At 36.3% G+C, this 25,771-nt stretch overlaps 1 protein-coding gene across 1 annotated transcript in view; it reads left to right on the plus strand.

Moving 5' to 3' along the window:
• Nucleotides 1-332: 332 nt before the first annotated feature.
• Nucleotides 333-25,771, plus strand: part of LOC106878397 (protein lifeguard 2) — a 28,578-nt gene continuing 3,139 nt past the window's right edge. Inside the window, exons 1-9 of the mRNA XM_089364290.1 lie at nt 333-415; nt 14,886-15,159; nt 16,231-16,298; nt 18,548-18,612; nt 20,340-20,393; nt 21,267-21,317; nt 22,219-22,258; nt 24,194-24,231; nt 25,674-25,761. Coding sequence (XP_089220416.1) covers nt 14,901-15,159; nt 16,231-16,298; nt 18,548-18,612; nt 20,340-20,393; nt 21,267-21,317; nt 22,219-22,258; nt 24,194-24,231; nt 25,674-25,761 — 663 coding nt within the window. The 5' untranslated portion in view covers nt 333-415; nt 14,886-14,900. The remainder of the gene's footprint in view (nt 416-14,885; nt 15,160-16,230; nt 16,299-18,547; nt 18,613-20,339; nt 20,394-21,266; nt 21,318-22,218; nt 22,259-24,193; nt 24,232-25,673; nt 25,762-25,771) is intronic.

Here is a 25,771-nt window from a genome sequence, read left to right on the forward strand (position 1 = left end):
AAATAAAGATGGAGAAAGAGAGAAGCAGAAAAAGGAAGAAAGACACCGCGAAATATTTATGTGAGATATATATTGAGAGAGAGGGGGAGGGAGAAAGAGAGAGGGGGGGAGAGATAAATAAATACATAAATAGAGCGAAAGAAAGATTTAATTTTGCTAGAATTCTTAATTAGTTTCCAAACGGATGTTTAGGAATAAGGGTCAAAAGCTGAAGAGCTATCGCCACACCTCATTGACTAGTCGTTCCGGATTGGACGTTTATTGTTTATACGGCATTTCCTTCTTTCTGTCTGGTGACGTTTATAAAACTTTCACTGTATCAATCTTGTATCGCAGATAACAGTGACCTCTCCCAATCGATAGTATTAACGCTAGTGCTCGGTTAGAGGAAACTGCTACCGAATCAATCTTGCCTGTAAGTACTCAACAGATTTCTAACTCATTACTCTTTTACATCGTAAGTGGTAATTACAGTTTTCTGTTAAATTTTTAATTACAGCCAATTAAGTTATGACACGAATTTTGTTATTTATTTATCTGATTTCTCTTGATTTGATACTGCATAAAAAAAAAAAAAAGGATTTTAACGACCTCGTTTCTGTAATTATAATTTGCAAATTTACCCATTTATTCTTCAAAATACTAATCACCACTGCCAAAACGTTTTCTTTATTAGCCACGAAGGGTTGGCGAAAACATTGGAACAGAAGTGGATGATAGAGTGTCAGACTATTATCAAGGAGCGTGAAAAAAGTTAAAAAAATATAAAGGAAGACGGTTAATAATACAGATGTATGTACCTAAAACCAAAGATTGTCTTTCTTTCGAATTCTGGCATAAAACCAGCAACTTAGTATCCAGTACTGTATTGGGTACTTTATTTATCGGCCCCGAAAGGACAACGGGCGAGGTTGACCACAGCAGGTGCTCTAACAATTAGTAATCATAATAATATTAATAAGAATGTTTAATAATTAAAAGAATAATTTATAACTTCAATATTATTATTGTTGTGATTATTATAGAGTCAATATTGTTTCCTGCCAACTTGCAGGTACTGTGTGTGTGTTGTGTAGCCTTTCATTTCTTCTTTCTCTTAGTTTTGACCTCGATAAGAAAGAGAAGTTTTAAAAAGCTCAGAGAATATAACAAATAATGAAGAAAGGATTTATGAAAGAATTAAATATATACATCCTTTTCTCTTAACTAAAAGAACCCAACCATTTTGTAGAACCACCCATCAGTCCTGGACAAGATTTTTCACTCAAATCTCACATTATTAGTAATTATAGATCACTTCTGGTGAGATATCTTTTTTTTGCCCCCATCCTTGATATTATTATTGTTAATGTGGTCTTATACCGCAGTAATAATAATAATAATAATATAATAATAATACAAACAGTTATTATTGTAGTTTACCAAAGTGAAGTTAATGTGAATATATGTATGGATGTTTGTTCGTGAGTGATCATACTTGCAGGAAAGAACGAGTTGTTGTTTGTCATAAGAATACATCATTAAACCCGAGCGGGCGTGTTCAATAATGTCTTCTAGTTCCATAATGTTATTGTTTTTATTTATCGTAATAACATCCGTTTCCATTTGCTTTACCATTGAATGAATGCGTATTTGTAGATGTTTAAGCGTATGTGAAAGGTACACAGCTTTCAGTAAGGATTACGGGTCTGATATATACATACATACATATATGCATATATATATATATATATATATATATATATATATATATATATATATATACACACCCGTGTACTGGTCAAAGATCTCTTTCTATTCAACAGATTTACCCATATTTCAATTCATTTTTAACGTCTTCCAAATACACCATGATTTTTCATAAGCCACCCCATTTCGTTCAAACTTAATAATTTTGCTTTGTTTACATGGAGTTTGTGTATTTTATTTATAATTTACTAGATGAAACACTGTCAGCTACATTTTAAAGATTATCCGTTTATACTCGTCTGTTAAAGCTATTTTAACTCACATTTTCACTACTTTTCATCGTTACCCAATGGAGGAGCATGAGTCGCTCTAACTGCTAAAAATAGCAGCTAAATCTCGGTTATAACCTGCTATCTTAGTCTTGAAAACACAAAACATACTGGATAATGCGATATCAGGGTCTCTGCACATAAAGAAAAGAGGTGATGGTCTCGGTTTGAAGACCTCCGATTGTAGATCTATTCAATCAGATTTGATTTGAGAAGAAAACCTTCTTCACCTTACCTATCATCTTATACTATACGAGCTAATGCAGGGTCCTCTGGTGGTTTCTGGGCGGGCTACAAAAGATATTTGCCAAATTGCTCTTTACCCATCATCTTATTAGGGAAGGATACATTCGCAGTTTTAACTATGATAATAATAACACAGTTTGTGTAAACGACATTACATGCACGTGTGTGAAAAAGAAAAAGAAAAAAAATTGTGTGTCTATGTTGTAATTTCTTTTTTATCGACTGAGAATGTTAAAAAACTCCAAAAAGTATTGATGTATACCTTTTTCTATAGATACAATATATTTGATTAGTTACGAGATATTTATTTAATTTTTTTTTTACGAATCACATTCTATTAACACTTATAGGAAGAAAAGAAAAACATTAAAAGTATAAAAGATGACATTATCGAAACCCCTGCCCACAAAAAAAAAAGACTACCTCAACAAAGAAAAAAGAAAAATCGGAATTGTCTACGAAGTATATGTGAATATGTGTATAGATAATCAAATTAACAACTTGTGAGTGAAGGTATATTTTTCTGAGAAATCAGCTATGAAGTACTTCCTGCATTTAAAGTTGACAAAGAGACTGGGGGAACCAGTAACGGACTGGGTCTAAAAGTATTAGTTGCTAGGAGACTAAGGGGGGCCCCACCCGCAACTACAATGCTATCATTTAATTATTTTTTTGCTAAAAGTATTCTTTTCAACTGTCTACAAACACAGCCAGGCGGAAATAATTAATGCTTTCTTCCAGGAGTGAATAACTTAAGGAGATGGGCCCCCATATATAGATTCTAATGGCGCAGGGGTCCACTTGCCATCGGGCAAGCTGGCCAGTCCGCCCCTGGGGAGGACCATTTTATACGGAAAACTGCTAGAGTGCAGAAATAATCAAACAAACCCATATTAATTACAATGGTCACCGTACAAGTGAGTTAAGATTTGATTGAATTAAACAGTTTATTATTAGAAATGATAAGTCGCTGAAGACTGGGTTTGGGGATTCTCTTGTGTCACACAGCCCTGAGAATGACATTTAATTTTGTACCAATCCTTTTTTAACTATTTTTGTTTTGTTTTGTTTTTACTTGTTTCAATCACTGGACTGCGGCCATGCTGGGGATCGTCTTGAAGGGTTTTAGCTGAACAAATCAACTCCAGCGCTTATTTTAAAGCCTTGTACCCATTCTGTAGGTCTCTTTTGCCTAACCGCTAAAGTTAAGGGGCGTAAACAAACCAACAACAGTTTTCAAGCAGCGACGGGACACACGCAAACACACATGCGCGTATATCATCATCATCATCATCATCATTTAGCGTCCATTTTCCATGCTGGCATGAGTTGGACGGATTGACAGGAGCTGGCCAGCTGGAGAGCTCCAGTTGCCTATTTTGACATGGGTTTAATGGCTGGATGTCCTTCCTAATGCCAACTACTTCACAGAATGTATTGGGAGCTTTTTATGTGGCACCAGTGCTATTACATGGCACCAGCATGGATGCTTTGTACAAGACACCGACACAAGTGCCTTTTATGTGGCAACTGTGTGTGTGTGTGTGTGTGTGTGTGTCTTTGTCTTGACATCATATGATGATTATAAGCAGGCATCACCATCATACAAGCAACATCGTTTGCTTCTGGTCTTCCATGAAAAGACATGTCTAGGAAATATTCCCTTGCTTGGAAACAGGTAAGAATTGATGACAGGAGAGACATCGGACTATAGAAAATCTGTCTCAATAAATTCCGTCCATTGCTGTAGAGTGGAGGAAGTTGAATCTACGATCCTTGGATTAGTTGTGACATTAATAAAAGTCTACAGATTGGGTTAGACCCTTCAAGTGGTTATCAAACTCTGATCAACTCTCATTCATCAGGCGTATTCTAGCTGTGAACATTGTCTTTTTTTTTTTCCATCAAACTGGGCAAATGTCTTCTGCTATAGCCTTGGGCTGACCAAAGCCTTGTAAGTGGATTTGGTAGACGGAAACTGAAAGAAGCTTGTTGTCTATATATATATATATATATATATATATATATACTCACACACATACACACACACACACACACACATATATATATACACACACACACGTATATATATATATATATATATATACACACACACACACACACACACACACATATATATACAAAGCTAGAAATGGTAGCCAAGTCTTTCTCTTATAACTCCCTCGCATTAAAAAAAAACAAAACGCTTTAGATAATGTGGTCCTGGGTTCCTTGAATATAAGACAAAGACAAGAAGATCAAAGTTGGAATTACCTCCAATTACAGATCTTACCTGATCCTACTTGACCTGAGGCTTTCCATAATTAACTTTAAAAAGAATATTGTCACATTTTCTGATTAGTGTCCTCAATATATTACATGCTGAATGTGGTCCCCAATGCCTAATGTGATTGTACACAGACTGTCTCTCAGGGTCATATTAATCATCTACTTGGTTGCGCTTGGTTGGTTTCCTTTCGAGTAACTGCAACATCTATAAATAATTTTCAAATCTCACTGTTTGACTTACATTACAACCACAACACGCTATACAACTACATACTTAGTACATCATTTTAACACCTATACCTTATGACCTACTTTTCTGAGGAGGTACATTCTTTTATTACTAAAGAGAGCATCTCTTCTTAACTCCTTCCATCTATTCTTTCTAAAAAAGTGGTTTTTAGACCAGAAAAAGGAGGCCTAACCTTTGCAGGCTGGTTTGATTAATGTGGTTGGAGGAAATATATAGATGGAATAAGTTTGCTATGAGGTGCAGTGGTTGTTGTCTTCTTATCATCCTGTGTAACCACATAGGCAGTTTCCTTTGTACTTTAAACTCAGGTTGGTTCATCTCCACACTCAAAACTAAAAAGTTTACCCAAGATAAAAGATGTTATCTGAAACATTAGATTGAATAGTTCACAGCCTTTTACTTCTCCTTTTCTAACACTATCAGGGTCATAGCGATTGTATTTAATGCACTTGTTACTTGATTACCAAGCTATGAGCTGAGTGGATATTTTGTTGGAGTCCTTCTCTCTCTCTGCTTTTTAAAAGCTTCAGATTGCGTCTGTATGATTTTAGTTCTTTTATTTCATTTCCACTCATCCTTCAATTAGGTTTAATACACTCATAGCTTCTCTGTTGATTTTGTAATTAGAATCAAGTTATCTTAATAGAAAAACAATGAAAGCAATAAATACCAAGACTAAAATGTTTACTTTTACTAAGTAAACATTTTAGTAAAACTAAGACATGGTTGTCTGGTTATGAAGTTCACTTTGCAGTCATGTGGTTTGGGTTTCAGTCCCTGTGTGTGTCACCTTGGGCAAGGGTTTCCTAATATAGCTTCAAAATGCCGTTTGAATGAACTTGGAGACTGAATCATGTTTTATGCAGACATGTATTTGTGGAACCACTTGCTGTGGCTTCACTCCATCTCCCAGCTTGAGAGGTTTTCATCCCACAAGTTACTTGGCAACCCCACTGGTGTTGGTGCCACATAAAAAAAAAAAAAACACCCAGTCCACTCTGTGAAGTGGTTGGCATTAGGAAGGGCATCCAGCCATAGAAACCATACCAAAGCAAGACAATGGAACCTGGTGCAGCTCTCCAGCCTTGCCAGTTCCTGTCAAACTGTCCAACCCATGCTAGCATGGAAGATGGATATTAAATGAGGATGATATTTGCCTGTGTTGGTTTGTTCACACCCTTGTAACTTAGTGGTTCAGCCAAAGAGACTAGTGTGATAAGAACCAGACTTAAAATAAGTGCTGGGGTCCATGTCATTGACCAGCCCTTTCATGGTGATGCTCTTACATGGCTGTAATCCAAAGTCTGAAACCAGTAAAAGAACAAGCAAATTATTTGAAGAGTTTATAAATGATAGCAAAGCTTGGAGAGTGTTTCTGGATGGATGAGTGAATTTTGATGTTGCTCAAAGGGATACGGAACCAGCATGATGCAGCAGTGGGTAAACCAGCATATGTTGATATTGGAGGTTGCTGCGTTCTATGCCTTGACCCGAGCATAGAATGGGGTTCACCCCTTTTGAGCTGGGAAATGAATGGAATGCCTGGTGTGTGTCTTGTGGCTACTCCCGCCTAAAAAATAAAAATAGGGAATAGGCCTGGATATATGTATCTTAAGACAAGAGATTTCTCTTTGAGCTTCTGTGTGACTTTGTAGTTTCAAGTGTTTTTTTTATTTCTGCTTCACCTCTTCTCTCTTTTTGTCTCTAGGAAAATTTACTGCCTGTTAAAGGAAGAATGGGTTTCTTCTATCTTAATGCATATTCTTTTATTCTTTTACTTGTTTCAGTCATTTAACTGTGTCCATGCTGGAGCACGTCATTTAGTCGAAGAAATCAACCCCAGGACCTATTCTTTGTAAACCTAGTACTTATTCTGTTGGGCTCTTTTGCCGGACTGCTAAGTTACGGGTACGTAAACACACCAACATTGGTTGTCAAGCGATGGTGGTGGTGGTGACAAACACACACACAGACTTATATGGTGGGCTTCTTTCAGTTTCCATCTACCAAACCCACTCACAAGGTTTTGGTTGGCCTGAGGCTATAGCAGAAGTGGGGCAGAACCTGAAACCATGCGCTTGGGAGGCAAACTGTGTTAAATCAGATATTATCCTTTAATCACGAGTCTACTCAAATAGAACTGACCTAACCTTTGACAACAACAGCAAGAACCAGATTTTCTTGTCTAAATATAATGTCTAACCTGTTCTGATCCCATATTCCAATATTCAGTGGCCAGATCCAAAACCTGCAATTTTTTAGGGGGACTGACATCAAAAGGAGAACACAGGTTAGGGAAAGAAAAGTTTATATTTAAAGAGGGAAGACTGTTGAGGGCCATTGGAAGAATGCTTGAGGGTCACATGCTGCCCTTAGAAACCCCAAGGGAGAACTGTTGGTCCAACACTAAGAGTGGAAACCCATCTATAGTCTCTGTGTTTACAGCAGTTTCTTTCCCTGTAACATTAGATATTAGTTGTCTACTTCATGATACATTGCAGTTGTTGCTGGCAAACTCCCAAAAAACTCAGCAGTGTTACCGTATTATAAAGACTGTAGAGTGATTTTTAATCTCCAAGACAGTTATTGAACCATCACTGGTTTTAATATTTCAGCAACTTCACAAAATGTTATTTTGCATTTAGGCAACTTATTGAATATTTTTGTTATAATGAAATTGTTGAATTAATATTTTGGCATGAGTCAGTCTCTCTCAACAACAGAAGGTTGTTATGTTTGCAAATCATTGATTAATTTTATTCATCTATTATTTCCCTAACGACTTCCACTCATTTTTCATGAATCTAACCCTCCATCATTCTTAATGGCATGAATTTTTTTTTTTGGTTTTTATGCAACATTTTTACCTTTTGCTTTTTACAAGCTTCAGTCATTGGACTGTGGCCATACTGGGGCATCGCCTTGAAGTGTTTTTACTTGAATAGATGGACTTCCATACCAATTTTTAAAGTCTGGTACTAATTCTATCAATATTTTTTGCCAAACTGCTATGTTGTTGGAACGTAAACAAACCAACAGCAGCTGTCAAGCAGTGCAGTGAGATGGGGACAATACAGGCACACACACACACACACAAGCATGGCTGTGTGGTAAGAAGTTTGCTTTCCAACCACGAGTACATCAGCACATCCAAAATTTTACTTACTCTGTAAATCCTCATGCTGGTGTCCACGTTGGTCTCCACGGGTTGGACGGTTTGACATGGAGCTGTCTGGACTCCAACTGTCTGTTGTTGCATGGTTTCTACAGCTGGATGCCCTTCCTAATGCCAACCACTTAAGAGTGTACTGGGTGCTTTTCACATGTCACCAGCATGGGTATGTTAATGCTGCACCATCATGGGTGCTTTTTAAGTGGCACCCATACCTGAAAGGATAAGCCTGGATGTGTGGAAGACAGTGATTTTACTTAGCTCGACGTGTCTTACCAAGCACAGCAAATTGCTACAACTCTTGGTCCCTTGGTATTTCCTCAGTGAGGCCCAGTGTCTGAAGATCCTTTCTCACCATCTCACATCTTCCTGGGTCTACCCTTTCCACCAGTTGCTAGGAACGACACCATATTTTATTATGCAACCATAATATACAAGACAACAAACCAGTACTGACTCTAATTTCTATAAAAAAAATATCTAGAAATAAAATGATAAATGTTACTGTAGTTGGTGGCTGCAATGTCTCATCTGTTTGTTATTGTTTAACCTCAGGTCTAACCTGACCAAGCAGACCATTGTTCAAAAGCATCCTGGCCTTGACCTAAAGTTTTCATGTGAAACAAGTCAAAGGAATGCATCCTGGTGTATTGCAGTGATTTTGCTACTGTTGTATGAATCGAGTTAAACTGCTTCATGTTGTCGAGTTGTTTCCTGTTCCTATCAAAAAACAAGTCAGACTGCTTCGTGGGTTTGTGGTTTTTCCCCAATGACTGTAGCAGAGTATGAATTGTTCCACACTCGTGTCTGTTTTAGATGTGTTTCTAGAGAGGTTAACACTTGAAACTGATGGCATCAATACTTTAGATTTGTATTCCATTAATAAGGTTGAAGAGTGTCGGAAGAAGTTCTGCTATTGGCTTGCGTTTCTCTGTTGAATGGCGGAGATAATAAGCTTGAACATAAGTGGGATGGTTTTACATCTTAATGAGATCAGTTCACTGATGCTCCTCAAAATACGAGACTAGAAAAACAGCCATCAACTGATGAAGGGTCGTTCTTTATGCTGTTTGTTTTGATTTCTATTTGTGTCTTTCGTTGTTTGAAAAAATAGTTCACGTTCCATATATTCGTGCTTCGTATTTTTTTGTTGTACATATTTCATATAGATATAAGTATGTACATATACGTATGTATGTATGTATGCATATATATTATTTATATTATTATCATTATTATATATATATATATATATATATATATAATGTCTGTGTGAGTTAGAGGTTAAGCGACCATCTAAGGGATAATAAATATCCAATGTACTACTGGATGTATACCTATGTATTTATATCCAAGTGCTTACTGTTGCAGGGCAATATTGAAATTGAATACTAGGTATGGGTGGGGGTAAATTGGAAATTTATAAGGCAAATAAGAAAATGGATTGGATTGTCAATTGACAAACATCAGCCTGTAAACATTCATTTGGATCAATTAATTAATTAATTACAATCATATGTATAAGTAATCCAAATAAACAAGTAAATAAATAAATGAATGAATAATTCTTATTCATTTATTTATTTATTAACTTGTTTATTTGTTTATTTTGATTACTTATACATATGATTGTAATTAATTAATTAATTGATCCAAATGAATGTTTACAGGCTGATGTTTGTCAATTGACGATCCGATCCATTTTCTTATTTGTCTTATATATATATCATCATCATCATCATCATCATCATCGTTTAACGTCCGCTTTCCATGCTAGCATGGGTTGGACGATTTGACTGAGGACTGGTGAAACCGGATGGCAACACCAGGCTCCAATCTAATTGTATATATATATATATATATATAGATATAGATATATAGATAGATAGATATAGATAGATAGATAAAGATCCAAGGATCAAGCTGTAGGAAGAAAGTTAACTTCAAGCAATCTGTAGTAAATATAAAAAAACAACTTCCAGGGACAAAAGTGGTTTACTGAGACGTAAGGTTGTCGATTTTTTTTGTGTATTGAAGTACAATAAACTGAAAGAAGGTCTCTTTGTATTTCATGGTAGGCAACCAGGTGTGCAAATAAGAATACAAGAGTTAAGGAATGGAGTAAATAAGTTCCGGGTTACACATTCTGATTGAATCTCCCATATGTTAACATGTACTTCCTTGTGACAATATAAACTTTCATTTTAATCAAGATACCTTTAGCCTGAAGAGTAGCCTGCGGTACACACCTCGCTTGGATATTTACCACTTCCAAGGTTACGCTTCTTATGAAACATATGTAGCCTGGATCTTATCTCTTCCATTCTTAACTCTTGTGTGTGAATATATAGTGCTGCCTGACTGGCACCCTATGCTGGTAACATGTAAAAAGCACCATCCGAATGTGGTCGATGCCAGCCCCCTCGCCCCAACTGGCTCCTGTGCCAGTGGCATGTAAAAGCACCATCCAAACATGGTTGATGCCAGCCCCCTCACCCTGTCTGGCTCCTGTGACATGTAAAAAGCACCCACTACACTCAGAGTGGTTGGTGTTAGGAAGGGCATCCACCTGTAGAAACATTGTCAAATCACATTGGTATGGCCCCCTGGCTTTCCAGACCCCAGTGAAACCCATGCCAGCATGGAAAACGGACATTAAACGATGATGACGATGATGATATTTGTATACGATGAATACTTTGATTTCATTCATTTTTTTCTTTCAATTTATGTGTAAAGATTCTCTCACTTTGCGCAACTTATCTTTGTAATAATGTGCTCATCATCTGCCACTCCTTGTTGCAAATAGAAGTAACTGTTTATCCTCCTCATTGCTGTGATGGGTGTAGATGTAGAATATTGAGCAAATTGACTTGTGATAAAATAACTCCATCATGTACTGTGCCAGATTTAGTCAAGTACACTTCTTTCTTACAAATTTGTGGTCATGTGTGTCAATGTGAAAATGTTTTATTGTCAGGTGAAAGCAAAGCAATGGTAGAACATCAGACTAAACGACTCTATTTAGTTTAGGACCCCAACATTCTCAGTTCATACCCTGTTGTATTATGATCAATTTTGCTTTCCATCATTCCACCCAGGTTTGATTAACCCTTTTGTTTCCAACCCGGCTGAAACCACCTCTGGCTCCAAGTACAAATATCTTGTTTTCATAAGTTCTGAATGAAAATTTTCTACCAAACCTTAGCCACAATTTATGGTCCTAACACTAGCTGAACGATAACTAAGTTATTTTACTAAATTCTTATATTTAAAATTAATTGAAAGAAACAGAGAGCATCTCAACAGAAATATGATAACAAAAAGGTTAACTGTATTGCTGTAAAAACACCAGAGTAAACCATTTAGCTATGTCTTACTTTGGTCTTGTACCAATGTAAGGAATATTATTAGGGTAACAAGAAGCTCGTCATTATTTCAGTTGGTCTAAGTAACTTGTTTTATAAATTGTAAGTCAAAATTCATTTCCATTCTATTTATTGAAATAGCTGTGTCAACTCTTCTAATCTTTCTTCATATTGTCTCTCTAATTTCTAGGTAAAGAGATTAACTGCTGTCAGTATATTGTTTTAATCTTATCTCTAATTATTCCTTTGGTGTAGCTTTGACGTAAATAGTTTGTGGCAACATGAATTCAAAGGAGGTAGCCAGTTGCAATCTGATAGGCACTTAAAATCTAATAGCTGTTCACTATTACAACTTAAATCAGTTAATCAAGTGTCGATATACATCCGGGTTTGGTCTGTGTTGGTATGGTGAATGTCTCTCCAGGGTTAAACACAAACAAAAATAGGGCAAATGACAAAACACTGAACAAAAATACAAAGACGGGGTATTACATTTTTCTAAGAAAGGAGAAAATTTCATAACTATTACAGGCTGTTGTCTTTTTGTTAAGGTTGATAGAAAAGAAAGTGAAAAAAAAAAATTAAAAGAAGAAAGCAGTAAAATGAACCAGTTGATGGGAAATTTGTTTTATATATAAAATTCCACATTGGAAAATTATTTCCTTTTACGTCATTTTTATCATTGATTTTCTGTCTGTTTTTTTTTTTCCATTTTAGCATGGATTATTAGGTGAGGCAGTCTTTAGCAATAGGCTCTCCTTGTTGCCAATCCTTATTTATAGCTACTTATTTCTCTGTAACATATTTATTTCCCTGAAGTAATGAATCACTGAGTGGTTGGGCTTGCTTTTGTGGCCAAGCACAGACAACAGTCACAAGCGACAGCTTCATGACAAGGAAGTTGGCAATGTCAAGACATAAAGTGGGGGGGGGGAGACTCTCTCTCACACACAAGCACACACTGGCTTACATCTATCTATCTATATATATAAAAATGAGAATGTCTGTCTGTCTGTCTGTCTGCCTGTGTGAATCCCTAAAACTCGAGAACTACGCAACCAATTTCATTCAAATTTTACAGATGCCTTACTTAGGGTTCCAGTTGTGTTTTAGTCAAAAAAAATTTAACTTCTTGCAGAGTTCGAGCCCACGGCAACATAATATCTCCTCCACTATTTAAGTATTACGTGTCAAAAGTGAAACAAAAACACTCATGTCAAATACTTTCACTTTAAAAATGAAACTATTCTACTAACTGAAACAATCACATTTCGATACTGTAATGACATACTTTCAGAGAGAGAGAAAAAGAGAGAAAGAGATGTATATGTATACATATACATGTATATGTACACGTATATGCATAGATATAGATATATAGATATAGATCTATATGCATACATGTATATATATATATATATACATATGTGTAGATGTATATATATATAGATGTACATGTAATATGTACACATATATACATATATATATACATGCATACAGATATCTATACATATATACACCCATCACACAAACACACACATTAGTCATTTGTTTTCTTATTCAAAACTACGTCAAAAGTACTGAACGGATCTTTATGAAATTTGGAAATTATATTCTATGTATAACGGCCATAACTCCCATGAAAATTCATATATTTTTGATGTTGATGAAATTTTAACCCGAACATAACAGATGAGCATTATTTGTAATTCAACGGTACAACAGTGTAAGACTACCCTTTCAGATATACTTACATTGTGATTTCTGCAATGTGGTGCATAAATTGTCAAGTAAATGAGACGCATCTTTGCCTCCACTGATTCACTTGCAAAGTGTTGAGTAAAATTATTTCGTTGCAGACCTCCTTTGGGTCTTTTTATTATCACTGCGACACACATAGTCCCCAGTTGGTAACATTGATTTCAAGGCCCTCCTAGATGAGAGACTGGCTTTCCACTTAATGTCTATGTTCCATGCTGGCATGGATTGGAGAGTTATTAATGTAGAAATATGGTATCGTAGCTACTAACAGTTGAGGGTTGCGTAGTCTAGACGGCGTTTTTAGATTTCATTATTCTCTTTAACCCGGGCAAAGCCGGGTATTTCTGCTAGTATAGATAATAATTATGTTAGTGTGGTGTGGACACTGGACAAATATATTAATAATTAATTAGAAGATTGTAGTGGAGAGAGTCATTGTCACTCCTGTGGGATTGGAAGAATGGACTCGCCGAACTCTTATAAAGAGTAGCATAAGATGAGAGAAGTCATAGGAGTCGTTGAGAGTTCATGGGAGTCATAGGAAGTCGTTGAGAGTTTGTGTTTTATTGGAGTATCGTATTTCGTAGAGTAATTTGAAGGACGTTGTGTGAAGCCAGTTGTGTTCATTCTTGCTTTGTGAAATTCTGTATAATCCAACGTACAGAAGGATATAAGAAAGATATATCTGGAAACATTTCAGTCGATATTGTTTGGGACTTATTTTAATGTTCTGAGAATGAAAGAGAAGGCAAAGCCTGTCTGTGGAGAACTTGTATGGAACCAAATATCATAAAGCCTGTTCTTCTGTGAGCCCCTTTCATGATAAAGTGTCTTTCTTTTGGATGGATTAAGACATGCCATGAGATGTACATGTATTGGTTATATAGGCGCAGGAGTGGCTGTGTGGTAAGTATCTTGCTTACCAACCACATGGTTCCGAGTTCAGTCCTACTGTGTGGCACCTTGGGCAAATGTCTTCTGCTAAATATAAGAAAGAATTATTGAGAATTCCTAGTTGTATTATTCAAAGACTGACTATAAATAGTGAAACTTTTTCAAATTGCTGGGTCAACAAGTAGGGTTGTTTTTTTTTATCATTTAAAAAATATTTGCAAAGACATTTTCTCAGAAACTCCTACAATTGTAAGAAATTGGCCTCCTTTGCAAAGAATCAATCACCGGTGCAATTTGGTTTGTTCATTAAGCACTGCACCAAATGTACTCAGTATTTTTATTATATTTACTTTGATAATTTTTCTCTGAGAACATGTTTAGATTTTGCTTTTATTGACATTTTTACAGCAAGAAAAGAAAGAAAAAACATTAAAAGTCTAAAAGATCAAATTATCAATTAAAAAAAGCATAACCCCCCCCCCCTCAACACGGAAACAAAGAAAAGGAAAAAAGAAAAGGAAAAAAAAAAGAGGGGGCTGGATTAAGCAACAGAAGATGGTAGGGAGGCTAATTAATGACCTAATTAATGGCTTGTCCATCTGTACCCTGTGGCCATAATTGCAAAGGTTTTGCAATGGAGAATGGTCAGTGATAATCACTGCAGCAGTTACCCCACCCCCACCTTGCTGGACTAAATTAATATTTAAATGAAACTTGTCTTACAGATTAAAATTTTCTTATAGTTTATACATTGATATTTATTTTAGGATAAATATTAATTCATAAACTATTATGATTTAATACTTATCTGATAACTAGTATATTTTTAAAATTTTTTATTCTTTTGCTAATTATGTCTTATTTTATTTATTTTTCTTCCTTTCTAGTTTTCAACTGTAAACATGACCACCCCACACGAACTTCCACCAGATTACAAATCGTGTTCTGAAAATCCACAGTACATTGGCCCTGCTTATACAAACCCTCCCGCTTATACAAACCCTGCAATGTCACCAACTGTTTATAGCAATCCGGCAATGCCATCAGCCGGTTATAGCAACCCTGCAATGCCATCAGCCGGTTATAGCAACCCTGCAATGTCACCAGCTGATGAGTTACCATCTTACACAGCAAATGACGACACAGAGTCTGTTACTATAGGTAAGTAAGACAATTCAACTATCTTAAATTTCATCAGCAATGTCCTTTGTTTCCATTCTTCTATAAAATTATGTCCAGCTATAGAGAAATATTACGTTACTTGGAAACCGGTAAGAGATGGCAACAAGCAGGTCTATCATCAGAAAAGAATCTGCCTGTCTGAGAAAAGTGGATGTTACTATGATAAGTATATATATATATATATCTGACTGTCTTCCATGCAATTTCCATTTTCTAAGGCATCGGTAAACCTGAAACTCTAATAGAAGATACTCCTGCAAGGTGTTACAAGCTTATTCCTCCTTACTATGATTGTAATTATAATTGTGTTTTAGCTCACCAGTGCCTTACATTTGTTTTCCATTTTGGCATTGGTTGGATGGTTTGACTGAGGTCTGGAGAGCCAGTGGCTGCACCAGGCTCCAATCTGGTCTGGCAGAGTTTCTACAGCTGGATGCCCTTCCTAACATCAACCATTCCAAGAGTGTCATGGTACTTTTTATGTGTCACTGGCACAAGAGCCAGTCAGGTGGACCTAGCAACGATCACGTTTGGATAGTGCTTTTTACATGCCACCAACACAGGAGCCAGTCAGTGGGTACTGGCATCGGTCACGATCGGTTGGTGCTTTTTATGTGCCACCGGCACAGGAGCCAGTCAGATGGACCTAGCAACGATCATGTTTGGATGGTGCTTTTTACGTGCCACCAGCACAGGAGCCAGTTAGGTGGACCTGGCAATGATCACATTCAGATGGTGCACAGGAGCAAGTCAGGTGGCACTGGCTCCAGCTACAATATTGGTTTTCATTTAAAGAAATGAGTTTTATCCTAATACCTTGATATTCCTTGTTAGTAATTGATAACAAGGAATTTATTTCACTTGTTTTTGTTTTTCTATTTTCCACTTCCTTTTTTTTCCAATTCTTTCCTGTATTTATTTTCAAATGGAATAAAACTTAATTGATGGTGATGATGATGATGATGATGTTACTGTAGGTGACCATCACTGCTTGTTTACAACTTTCTTTAAATCCTTACTAATTTAAAGTGTTCCCTTCCATCTCTACAGATGAGAGCAATCCCACTTTTGGAAATAGTTTTTCAGATAAGGCAATCCGGCGAGCCTTTATTCGCAAGGTAAGTGACACGACAGATGTCAAAACTAATTCTTTTACTTGTAACACGAATAGCTGATCACAGAAACTTATTCTAGTCTCAAAGTGTGTTGCCAATATTGTAAAGCACCAAATTAATTGTAAATCTCGAGTTTGACATTTCAGTATTTAATGTTCTTACTCTCCCTCTCACTCGCTGTTTTTACCTTCTCTGCAACTAATAAAATGATAAAATATCAAGAACAAAAGAGGGTATAAAAAGATGTAAACTATATGTATTATATATGAATATAGGTGCAGGTGTGACTGTGTGGTAAGAAGCTTGCTTCCTAACCACATGGTTTTGGGTTCAGTCCCACTGTGTGCTACCTTGGGCAAGTGTATTTTACTATAGCCTTGGGCTGACCAAAACCTTGTGAATGGATTTGGTAGACAGAAACTGAAAGAAGCATATTGTGTGTATACATATATGTGTGTGTGTGTCCACCAACATTTGACAACTGATGTTGGTGTGTTTACGTCCCCGTAACTTAGCGGTTCAGCAAAAATGATCAATAGAATAAGTACTAAGCTTAAAAAGAATAAGTCCTGGGATTGATTTGTTTGACTAAAGTCGGTGCTGTAGCATGGCTGCAGTCAAATGACTGAAACAAATAAAAGAATAAACAAACTATATTTAAATATAGAAATCTCTTTAATTGAATGAATAAAAGAGGGGCCTCCTATAAGTGCATGGCCTAGTGGTTAGGGTGTTGCACTCATGACTGTAAGATTGTGGTTTCAATTCCTGGACTGGGCAATGTGTTGTGCTCTTGAGCAAGGCACTTCATTTCATGTTGCTCCAGTCCACTCAGCTGGCAAAAAGGAGCCACCCTGCCACAGACTGGCGTCCCATTGAAGGAGACATATACATGCACCAAAGAAACCAGGAAACTAACCCTTTTCTCCTTATGGAATAATGTTGATAAGCCAACCCCCTTATAAGAGGAGTAGGAGGAGATTTATTTTAAATGAATCCCTGCCAGGGTTTCATTAGTGGAGGAATAAAGTGTTTCATGTCATGTAATAAAAGCTGCAGTGAGTGACCTGTAGCTTAGTGGTTAGGGTATGTGGCTCATGACTGTAAGGTCATCAGTTCAATTCCTGGCACTGCGTTGTGTCCTTGAGCAAGACACTTCATTTCACTTTGCCACTCAGCTGGCAAAAATGAGTTGTACCTGTAATTCAAAGGGCCAGACTTGTCACATTCAATATGTCACGCTGAATCTCCCTGAAAACTGCTTTAACCCTTTCATTACTTGACGCATATTTGTCCTCATCTTGTTTGTTGTTAACACAATGTTTCGGCTGATATACCCTCCCACTTTCATCAGGTGTCTCGAGAAAATTTCGAAACCTAGGTTCTCATTCCTAAGGTATTTTTCAATGTTATTATTATTATTATTATTATCCAGGTCACTGCCTGGAATTGAACTCAGAATCTTAGGGTTAGTAGCCCGTGCTCTTAACCACTATGCCATATGCCCGTAGGCATTTCTTTCAATTATTTTAGATATAACAAAGAATTTAGTAAAATAACTTAATTATCATTAGCTAGTGTTAGGAGCACAAATTGTGACTAAGGTTTGTTTGGTGGAAGATTTTAATTCAAAACTTATGAAAACAAGACATTTGTACTCATAGCCAGAGCCGGTTTCAGCTGGGTTGGTAATGAAAGGGTTAAGGATATGTGTGTTTGTGGAGTGCTCAATCACTTGCACATTAATTTCATGAGCAGGCTGCTCCATTAACTGGATTGACTGAAATCCTCATTGCCGTAACTGACGGACTACCAGTTTTATCAATAACTGTATGGATAATGACTACATGACTACACGCCTGCCAAGAGAAAGAGTTAAACTGTTTCTTTTGATTGCTGTGTAGAAAGTGTTTAGCTCTGGTTGTTGGCAGATTTGTAGATTGTATCTGTTGATAGCTATGTAAAGTCTTGTTAGTGGATTTGTAAACTATGATTTGGTAGCTGTATAGATGGTGTCTGTTGGTAGATGTTTCAATTGTTGGTGGGTGTGTAAACTGTCATTGTGGAAGCAGTGTTTGTTGGCAGATGTGTAAGTCATTTTGAAATCCTAAGTGAGTTCTCATCTAGCAGACCTGTGTGGAAATGTTTTGAAACTTCTATTCATTTTCATCAATTCCTAAAATTAGATATATTTCCTTAAAACCTGTTTTCACTGAAATTAATATTCTGCTGTTTTTCATTTTGTAATTCAGGTGTACCTGATATTGATGGCTCAATTGATACTCACTGTTGGAATTATTTCTCTTTGTATCTTTGTGTAAGTAGTTTTAAAATATATATCCTGGCTCTTATCATGGCACTCCATCGGTTACGATGACGAGGTTTCCAGTTGATCTGATCAACGGAACAGCCTGCTTGTGAAATTAATGTGTAAGTGGCTGAGCACTCCACAGATACGTGTACCCTTAACGTAGTTCTCAGGGAGATTCAGTGTGATACAGAGTGTGACAAGGCTGGCCCTTTGAAATACAGGTACAACAGAAATAGGAAGAAAGAGTAAGAGAAAGTTGTGGTAAAAGAATACAGCAGGTTTGCCACCCCCCACTGCCAGAGCCACGTGGAGCTTTTGGTGTTTTCGCTCAATAAACACTACTCCCGGTTTGGGAATTGTAACCATGATCCTACAACTGCGAGTTCGCTGCCCTAACCACTGGGCCATTGCACCTCCACCCTGGCTCTTATAGAGTAGTTGGAAATGGTGGTGATTGTTCTTGTTTAGTAGCAAGTTGGCTTTGTATTATAGCAAATCTGTAATACGAGAGGTTGTGAATTGAAAGAAGAAGCAACTGGAAGAGAGAAAGGTAAACATAAAAAGGCCATTGTTTTCAAAATAATGTACATCACACAATGTGTCCTTCCCTTTTTCCTATGATGGCAAGGTGTGGTTGAAGTAAAATTTGACAGCTATTTCTAAAAGGTTTGGCAACCACGCAGAAGCAGCTTCCTTGGTTCAGCCTGGTGAAATGGTGAGGTGAGCAAAATGGTTGTTAATTAGTTTAAGAAGACATCATTTTCTCATCTTATCATCATTGTTGTCATTTAACGTCTGCTTTCCATGCTGGCATGGGTTGGACGGTTTGACTGAGAGCTGGAGAGCCAGAAGGCTGCACCAATATGATCTGGCAAGGCCTCTACAGCTGGATGCCCTCCCTAATGTCAACCACTCCTAGAGTGTAGTGGGTGCTTTTTACGTACCACTGACACAGGAGCCAGTTGTTAAATGCCACTGGATGAACGAGTACCTTACTTTAAAACTGAATTTAATTACAATATTTTCACAGGTGGTGAGATGGCAGAATCATTAGCATGCCAGGCAAAATGCTTAGCAACATCACATACCAATTTAAATCCTGCTAAGGTCCACTTTGCTTTTCATCCTTTCCAAGCTGATGAAATAAGTACCAGTGAAACACTGGAGGTCAATGTAATTGATTTCCCTCTCTCCACAAAATTGCTGGCCTTGTGCCAAAATTTGAAATTAATATCTTCAAAGAAAGCACTCAAAATCTTTGTTAAAGCTCTCAATTGTCTGCAGCTTGGCATGACCCCTCCCCCCAGCATTTAAATAAATAAGTTTGATATAAGCCACTCAGCAGTTGTAAGTAAATCTTCAAGTAAGTTGTTTGATTAATTATTCAGTTCGTTAACTTCCCAATACCATTTAATGAGTCACCAAGAATGGTCAGAGCAGGCAAAAAGGTTTTATGTCTTCGGTTTCATATTTATTTCTGAAACCATTTTGTTTTTTTATCAGATACTTCTAAAATGAATTCAACATTATTTTCAATTCCACCACTTTTACCACCACCCATGACCACCACCACCACCACCACCAACAACAACAACAATTGGAATACTGTTGACAAATTTTGCTTTATCGTTATATTTTGCTGTTTGATAAATTTTTTCCTTCGCATTTCTTTCATTTCAGTAAATATTTTTATTCCAATCATGGATTTATTTTTATTCATATTATTTTTACAGAGATGCAATAAGAACATGGATTAAAACCAATCTCTGGGTCTACCTAACATCATAGTAAATATTATTTGTTTTATTCTTATTTGTAATTACTTAAAAGACTTGTTTAACCCTAAGCTGGATCTGGAGTTAAGCAAACCAAATGCGTTTGATCAAACACACTCAACTGCGCTCATTCCTGGCCCATTTTATGATATATTGTACCCCAAACCAATGAGTCTCAAACTAAGACCAACAACCATTTTGGTATTAGTGAAAATTCCCTCCAGCTTCTTATCAATGAGCAAACAATAAAGTTTGCCTTCACATTTATTCTCCTTTCTCATTAAATGTTTAACCCTTTCGTTACTGTATTTCTGTTGAGATGCTCTGTGTTTCTTTCAATTACTTTAAATATAACAAAGAATTTAGTAAAATAACTTAGTTATCATTAAGCTTGTGTTAGGAACATAAATTGTGACTAAGATTTGGTGGAAGATTTTAATTCAAAACTTATGAAAATAAGACCTTTGTACTACAGAGCCAAAAACAGTTTCAGCCAGGTTGGTATCAAAAGGGTTAAGAATTGTTTCTCTATTATATATTTTCACTCTTTTCTCACCATATTTCTGTTGAGATGCTCTGTGTTTCTTTCAATTGATTTTAAATATAACAAAGAATTTAATAACATAACTCAGTTATCATTCACCAAGTGTTAGGAATATAAATTGTGACTAAGGTTTGGTGGAAGATTTTAATTCAAAAGTACTCAGAGCCAGAGCCGGTTTCAGCCGAGTTGGTATCAAAAGGGTTAAAACAGCTTAATTTTATTAAACATGGCTTTTATTTTTTTTTACCTCTATTCAGTTTTCAATTCTGTCAGTACCCCCCCCCCATCCTTTCAGAAACATTATCCTAAATGATACTATTTCCATTCTAAATCTTTTTCAGTGCCATATTTATATGTGTATACATTGTCCTGATATGTATAAAAAGTGTTAGGTAAGTGTATAAAAGCTTCTATTCACTTGCTGAAAATATATAATTGCTATTATATTAATTATATTAATTGGTGAAGGTGCATGGTTTAGTGGTTAGAGCATTTGGCTCTGATTGTAGGGTTGTGAGTTCACTTCCTGGCAGTGCATTGTCTCCTTGAGCAAGACACTTCTCAGCTAGCAAAAATGAGCTGTACCTGTAATTCAAAGGGGTCAGCCTTGTCACCCTCTGTGTCATGCTGAATCTCCCTGAGAATTATATTAAGGGTAAGCATGTCTGTGGAATGCTCAACCACTTGCATGTGAATTTCATGAACAGGTTGTTCCACTGATCGGATCAGCTGAAATCTTTGTTGTTGTAACTGACAGAGTGCCTGTTGTTATATTAATTAATCAGTTATATTAATTAACCAATTATATTAATTATCATATCTTCATTTAATCAACACGATGGCATCTTCAATTAAAAGTGAATGCAATTTATCAAATATCATTTCTTGCTAAAAGACCAGACCATCATTGTCATGTTTAGTTCTTTTAATTTAATGTCTGATATTCCATGCCATCATGGTTTGGATTCTTCTGTACAGCTTATCCTAATTCTATTCCAAAACCTAGGCACTTCAAGTCTCCTCCTCTGGTCTTCTTCTGCAACTGTGAACATACACAGCAATTTTTCACTTGGCAGGTGTCAGCCATTTGGTTTAACCCATATCACTTCTGCTGTGACGTGTGTATGTATGTAGGTGTGTGTGTGTATACATGTGTCAAGTAACTTCGTTCCTACATGTTTATTTCCAGTTCAAAATCATGTTATGAATTGTTGCTTATTCAATTAGAAAACTTATGTTTTAGAGGAAAATAGGACATTATTAATATTTATTTTCCCTCTTTTTCTTCTTCAGACGGAAGTATCCTGGTAATATCATATGCCTCATTATTTTGGTAAGTTATACCTTATTCATCAGATGTTTTTGAAGATATAACATCTTCGTATATCATTAGCTTTTATCATTTATGAAATACATCTGCTGTAACCCAGGGAAACCTATTCATATTATAAATGTTGTGTTGAGTGTTGTAAAAACTAAATACAAATGACTCTTGCTAGAAATCTAATTGAATTATATTTCGTTTTTGGATTTGGTTTGCAAGATTGTTTATGTGAGTTCGTGTGTTGAAGCATATTCTGTTGTGTCTGGGGAGAGTCATTTTCTTTTTGTGCCTTATAATTTAACACACTCACCGGTAAAATTTCCACTATTGAAAAGGCTGCAAAATGCAACGAAAATTTTAGGAAAATAAAAAAAAGAAATAAGTGGAAATTTTACTGGTGAGTGTTAAATTATAAGGCACAAAAAGAAAATGACTCTCGCCAGACACAACAGAATAATTGAATTATCTTCTACTTCAAGGCAGTGATGTTGGACCAAGAAGTGTGGAGGGTATGGACCTTGTTGGTTTGGTTGGACTCTACTGTGCTGATGAAGTCTGATAGACTGAAACAGTGTTCAGGCTCTCGTCCCCTTAAACATGTAGGTTAACATTGAAGGACTAAGATAGCAGAACACTATCCTTAATGTTTTATTGCATCCGTTCCTGGGGTCAATAAAGTAAATTCCTGTTGTTATTTGATTCAGTCAGCTGTCCCCTTCTTTATAAACATTAACCTTACTTTTGACAATTGTTTCTTGGAATTCACAGACTTTTCTTTCAAAAAGTAGAAATTTCAAATGTATTTTAGCTCTCATCATCATCATCATCATTGTTGTTTAACGTCCACTTTCCATGCTGGCATGGGTTGGAAGGTTAGTGAGCCAGAAGGCTGCACCAGGCTCCAATCTGATCTGACAATGTTTCTACAGCTGGATGCCCTTCCTAATGCCAACCACTCCTTGTGTATAGTGGCTGCTTTTTATGTGCTACCAGCACGGGAGCCAGTCTTGTGGCACCGGCAACAACCATTCTCAAATAGTGCTTTTTACGCACCACCGGCATGGATGCCATTCAGGCGGTACTGTCATCGGCCATGACGACTTCACTTGCCAATGATTGAAGGGCACTCTTAAATGGGCTGGTTATGCTGCACTGGCATAGGCCACGGTTACCTTGGAGACACTCTATGGTTTTGGCCAAGTCAGTAAGAATGTCAAACTAAATACAACAGCTTCTTCAATTCCTGCCTGGAGCATCTACAAAATATATGCCATGGTGGATGAACAGAATTACCAGAGTACAATGTTGTGCAGTATTTCTTTCTAGTCCTTAGGTTGTGAGTTCAAATCCTGCCTTTCAGCTTTACAGGGCTAATAAACATTGCAAATCAATTTGATTGGTTTCCAGTCTGTGCCACTCATGAGGCCACCACAACAAATGGAGTGGCACATCATCATCATCATTATCATTTAACAGCCATTTTCCATGTTGGAAGGTTCTGTCAAATCTATTTTTGTCTCTTATTGTTTGATTATTTAACTCGTTTGTTTTTGTATTTCATGTTGTTTACACAGTTGGTGACATCCATATATATATTATTTATATCATTATTTGAATGCCACACATCCATTTCCAAGTAAGTTTATATATATATATATATATATATATATATATATATATTATATATATATATAGACTTTTCCAGTTTCTATTTCTTCTCAAAAAAACCTATTCTACCCAAATCACAAGAAATCTGTATTATTTTTGTAACAGAAATTACAAAATCAAAGCCATGCTGGAGCACTCCTATGAATGTATAAAGGATGCTATTGCCTCTTTCTTTTGTTGCTGTATGTTTTCTGTTCTTTATTATTCTGAATGTCTTCTGTAATTGATAATCATATCAAATGGAAATTATTATCCTTTTTTTTTTCCTTATTTCAGACTGTAGCAATGTCTCTTGTACTGGGTACAATAAGTTGGTAAGTATGTCAGATGAAAAACTTCTTCATAAATGTTTAATTTCTCATCAAGCTGCTTATCACACGGCCACTTGTGTGATTCTCTGAGAAGAGTCCTTATTATTTACTGAATTGTTTGGAGTAATTTCCTTATCTTGATTATTACAGTCACAATATTTTGGCCAACCAAAATGCTATGCTCTTCAGGTACCTGTCATTTTGGTGATGTTCTCAGAATTTCAAAGCATCACATCTCCTGTTCTCCATAATTTACTTGTTCTATAGGATAACAACATAGTGAACATAAACATTGTGTTGTGTGGTTTATCCCGCTACCTTGAGTTCAATCCCAAGTGAATCTGCCTGCCTGCACAATGGAAGGAGAATAATATATTGCCTAGATTGAATAAAGGGTTCAGTTCAAATCCCCAAAACTGCCACTGAGTATGACAGCACTTGAAGAAAGCAAGTGGATACAACAGGTGAAACGTTGTGTCTATAAAAACCAAGATAAGGAGGTCACTAATCTAAACGTGTGTATAAAAATTATCAAAGAATTTTATATTTTGACAACTCATCATCTTTGCTTATAAATAGTGCTAGAGCAGTGGCTAAAATCAACTAGTTTAAGATAAAACTCTTAAGATTACCATTTGGTAGTAAGTTTTTATTCCAGCTATTCAATATGATAGATATTAATGAGAATGTAGTAGCAAGTCCTCTTGATTAAAAAATTTTTTTTTTTTTAATTAAAACATTCCTGAATTGTAGTTGCCAAGTAACAGTATTAAATGATTACAATACTCTACAACATATTTTTCTTTCTTTCTTTCTTTCTTCTGCTGTTTTACTTTTTTCTTCTTCTGGGTGCTTCTTTTTTTTTTTTATTCACCTGACTTGTTTAGTGTAGTAGCACTTTGTGTTCTCTTTAAGAACGAGTGCTATGTATTTTTAAGTCTTGAATTTTACTCAGAGCAGTGAAAGTGCTGGAGACATATTTAAACTGGTGGCAAATTGCAGTAGCAACTCATTTTGAAATTTCTGATTGGAAATATTTCTTTGTTTACTCTGTTAATGTCCTTGAACAATGCAAAGGCTTGAATGCAATAACTCGAGTCATTAGGACAGGTTGGTCACTCATTCATGAATATTTGTGATTGTCAAAGGTAAATCAATTGAAGAATGCCACACAATAAAGAGAAGTTGGTCCTCACTCGAGGCATCGATCAGATACCTCAATGTCTTCACTCGAGGCATCAATCAGATACCTCAATGTCTTCTCTGTTGAAGCAGAGTTGAACAAAACTGATTAGCAACAGTAACTCCACTCTGCTGTCTCTCCTTGTATCATTAGCAATGTCAGGATGCATATCAGTTATTTTCTTATGCAATCGTTTTGCTCCCTCCCTCATATTCTCTTGAATTTCACCTTTTTTTTTTCTTTTTTCTTTTCCTCCCCCCAGTTTCCATTCCACTAACATTGTTCTGATGTCAATGGCTGTTACTGCGGTCGTCTGTTTCTCAATTTCCCTTTTTGCTATGCAGACAAAGGTTTGTATTT

The sequence above is a fragment of the Octopus bimaculoides genome, chromosome 16, assembly GCF_046866305.1.
Source record: "Octopus bimaculoides isolate indiv1 chromosome 16, ASM4686630v1, whole genome shotgun sequence".
Classification (NCBI taxonomy): domain Eukaryota; kingdom Metazoa; phylum Mollusca; class Cephalopoda; order Octopoda; family Octopodidae; genus Octopus; species Octopus bimaculoides.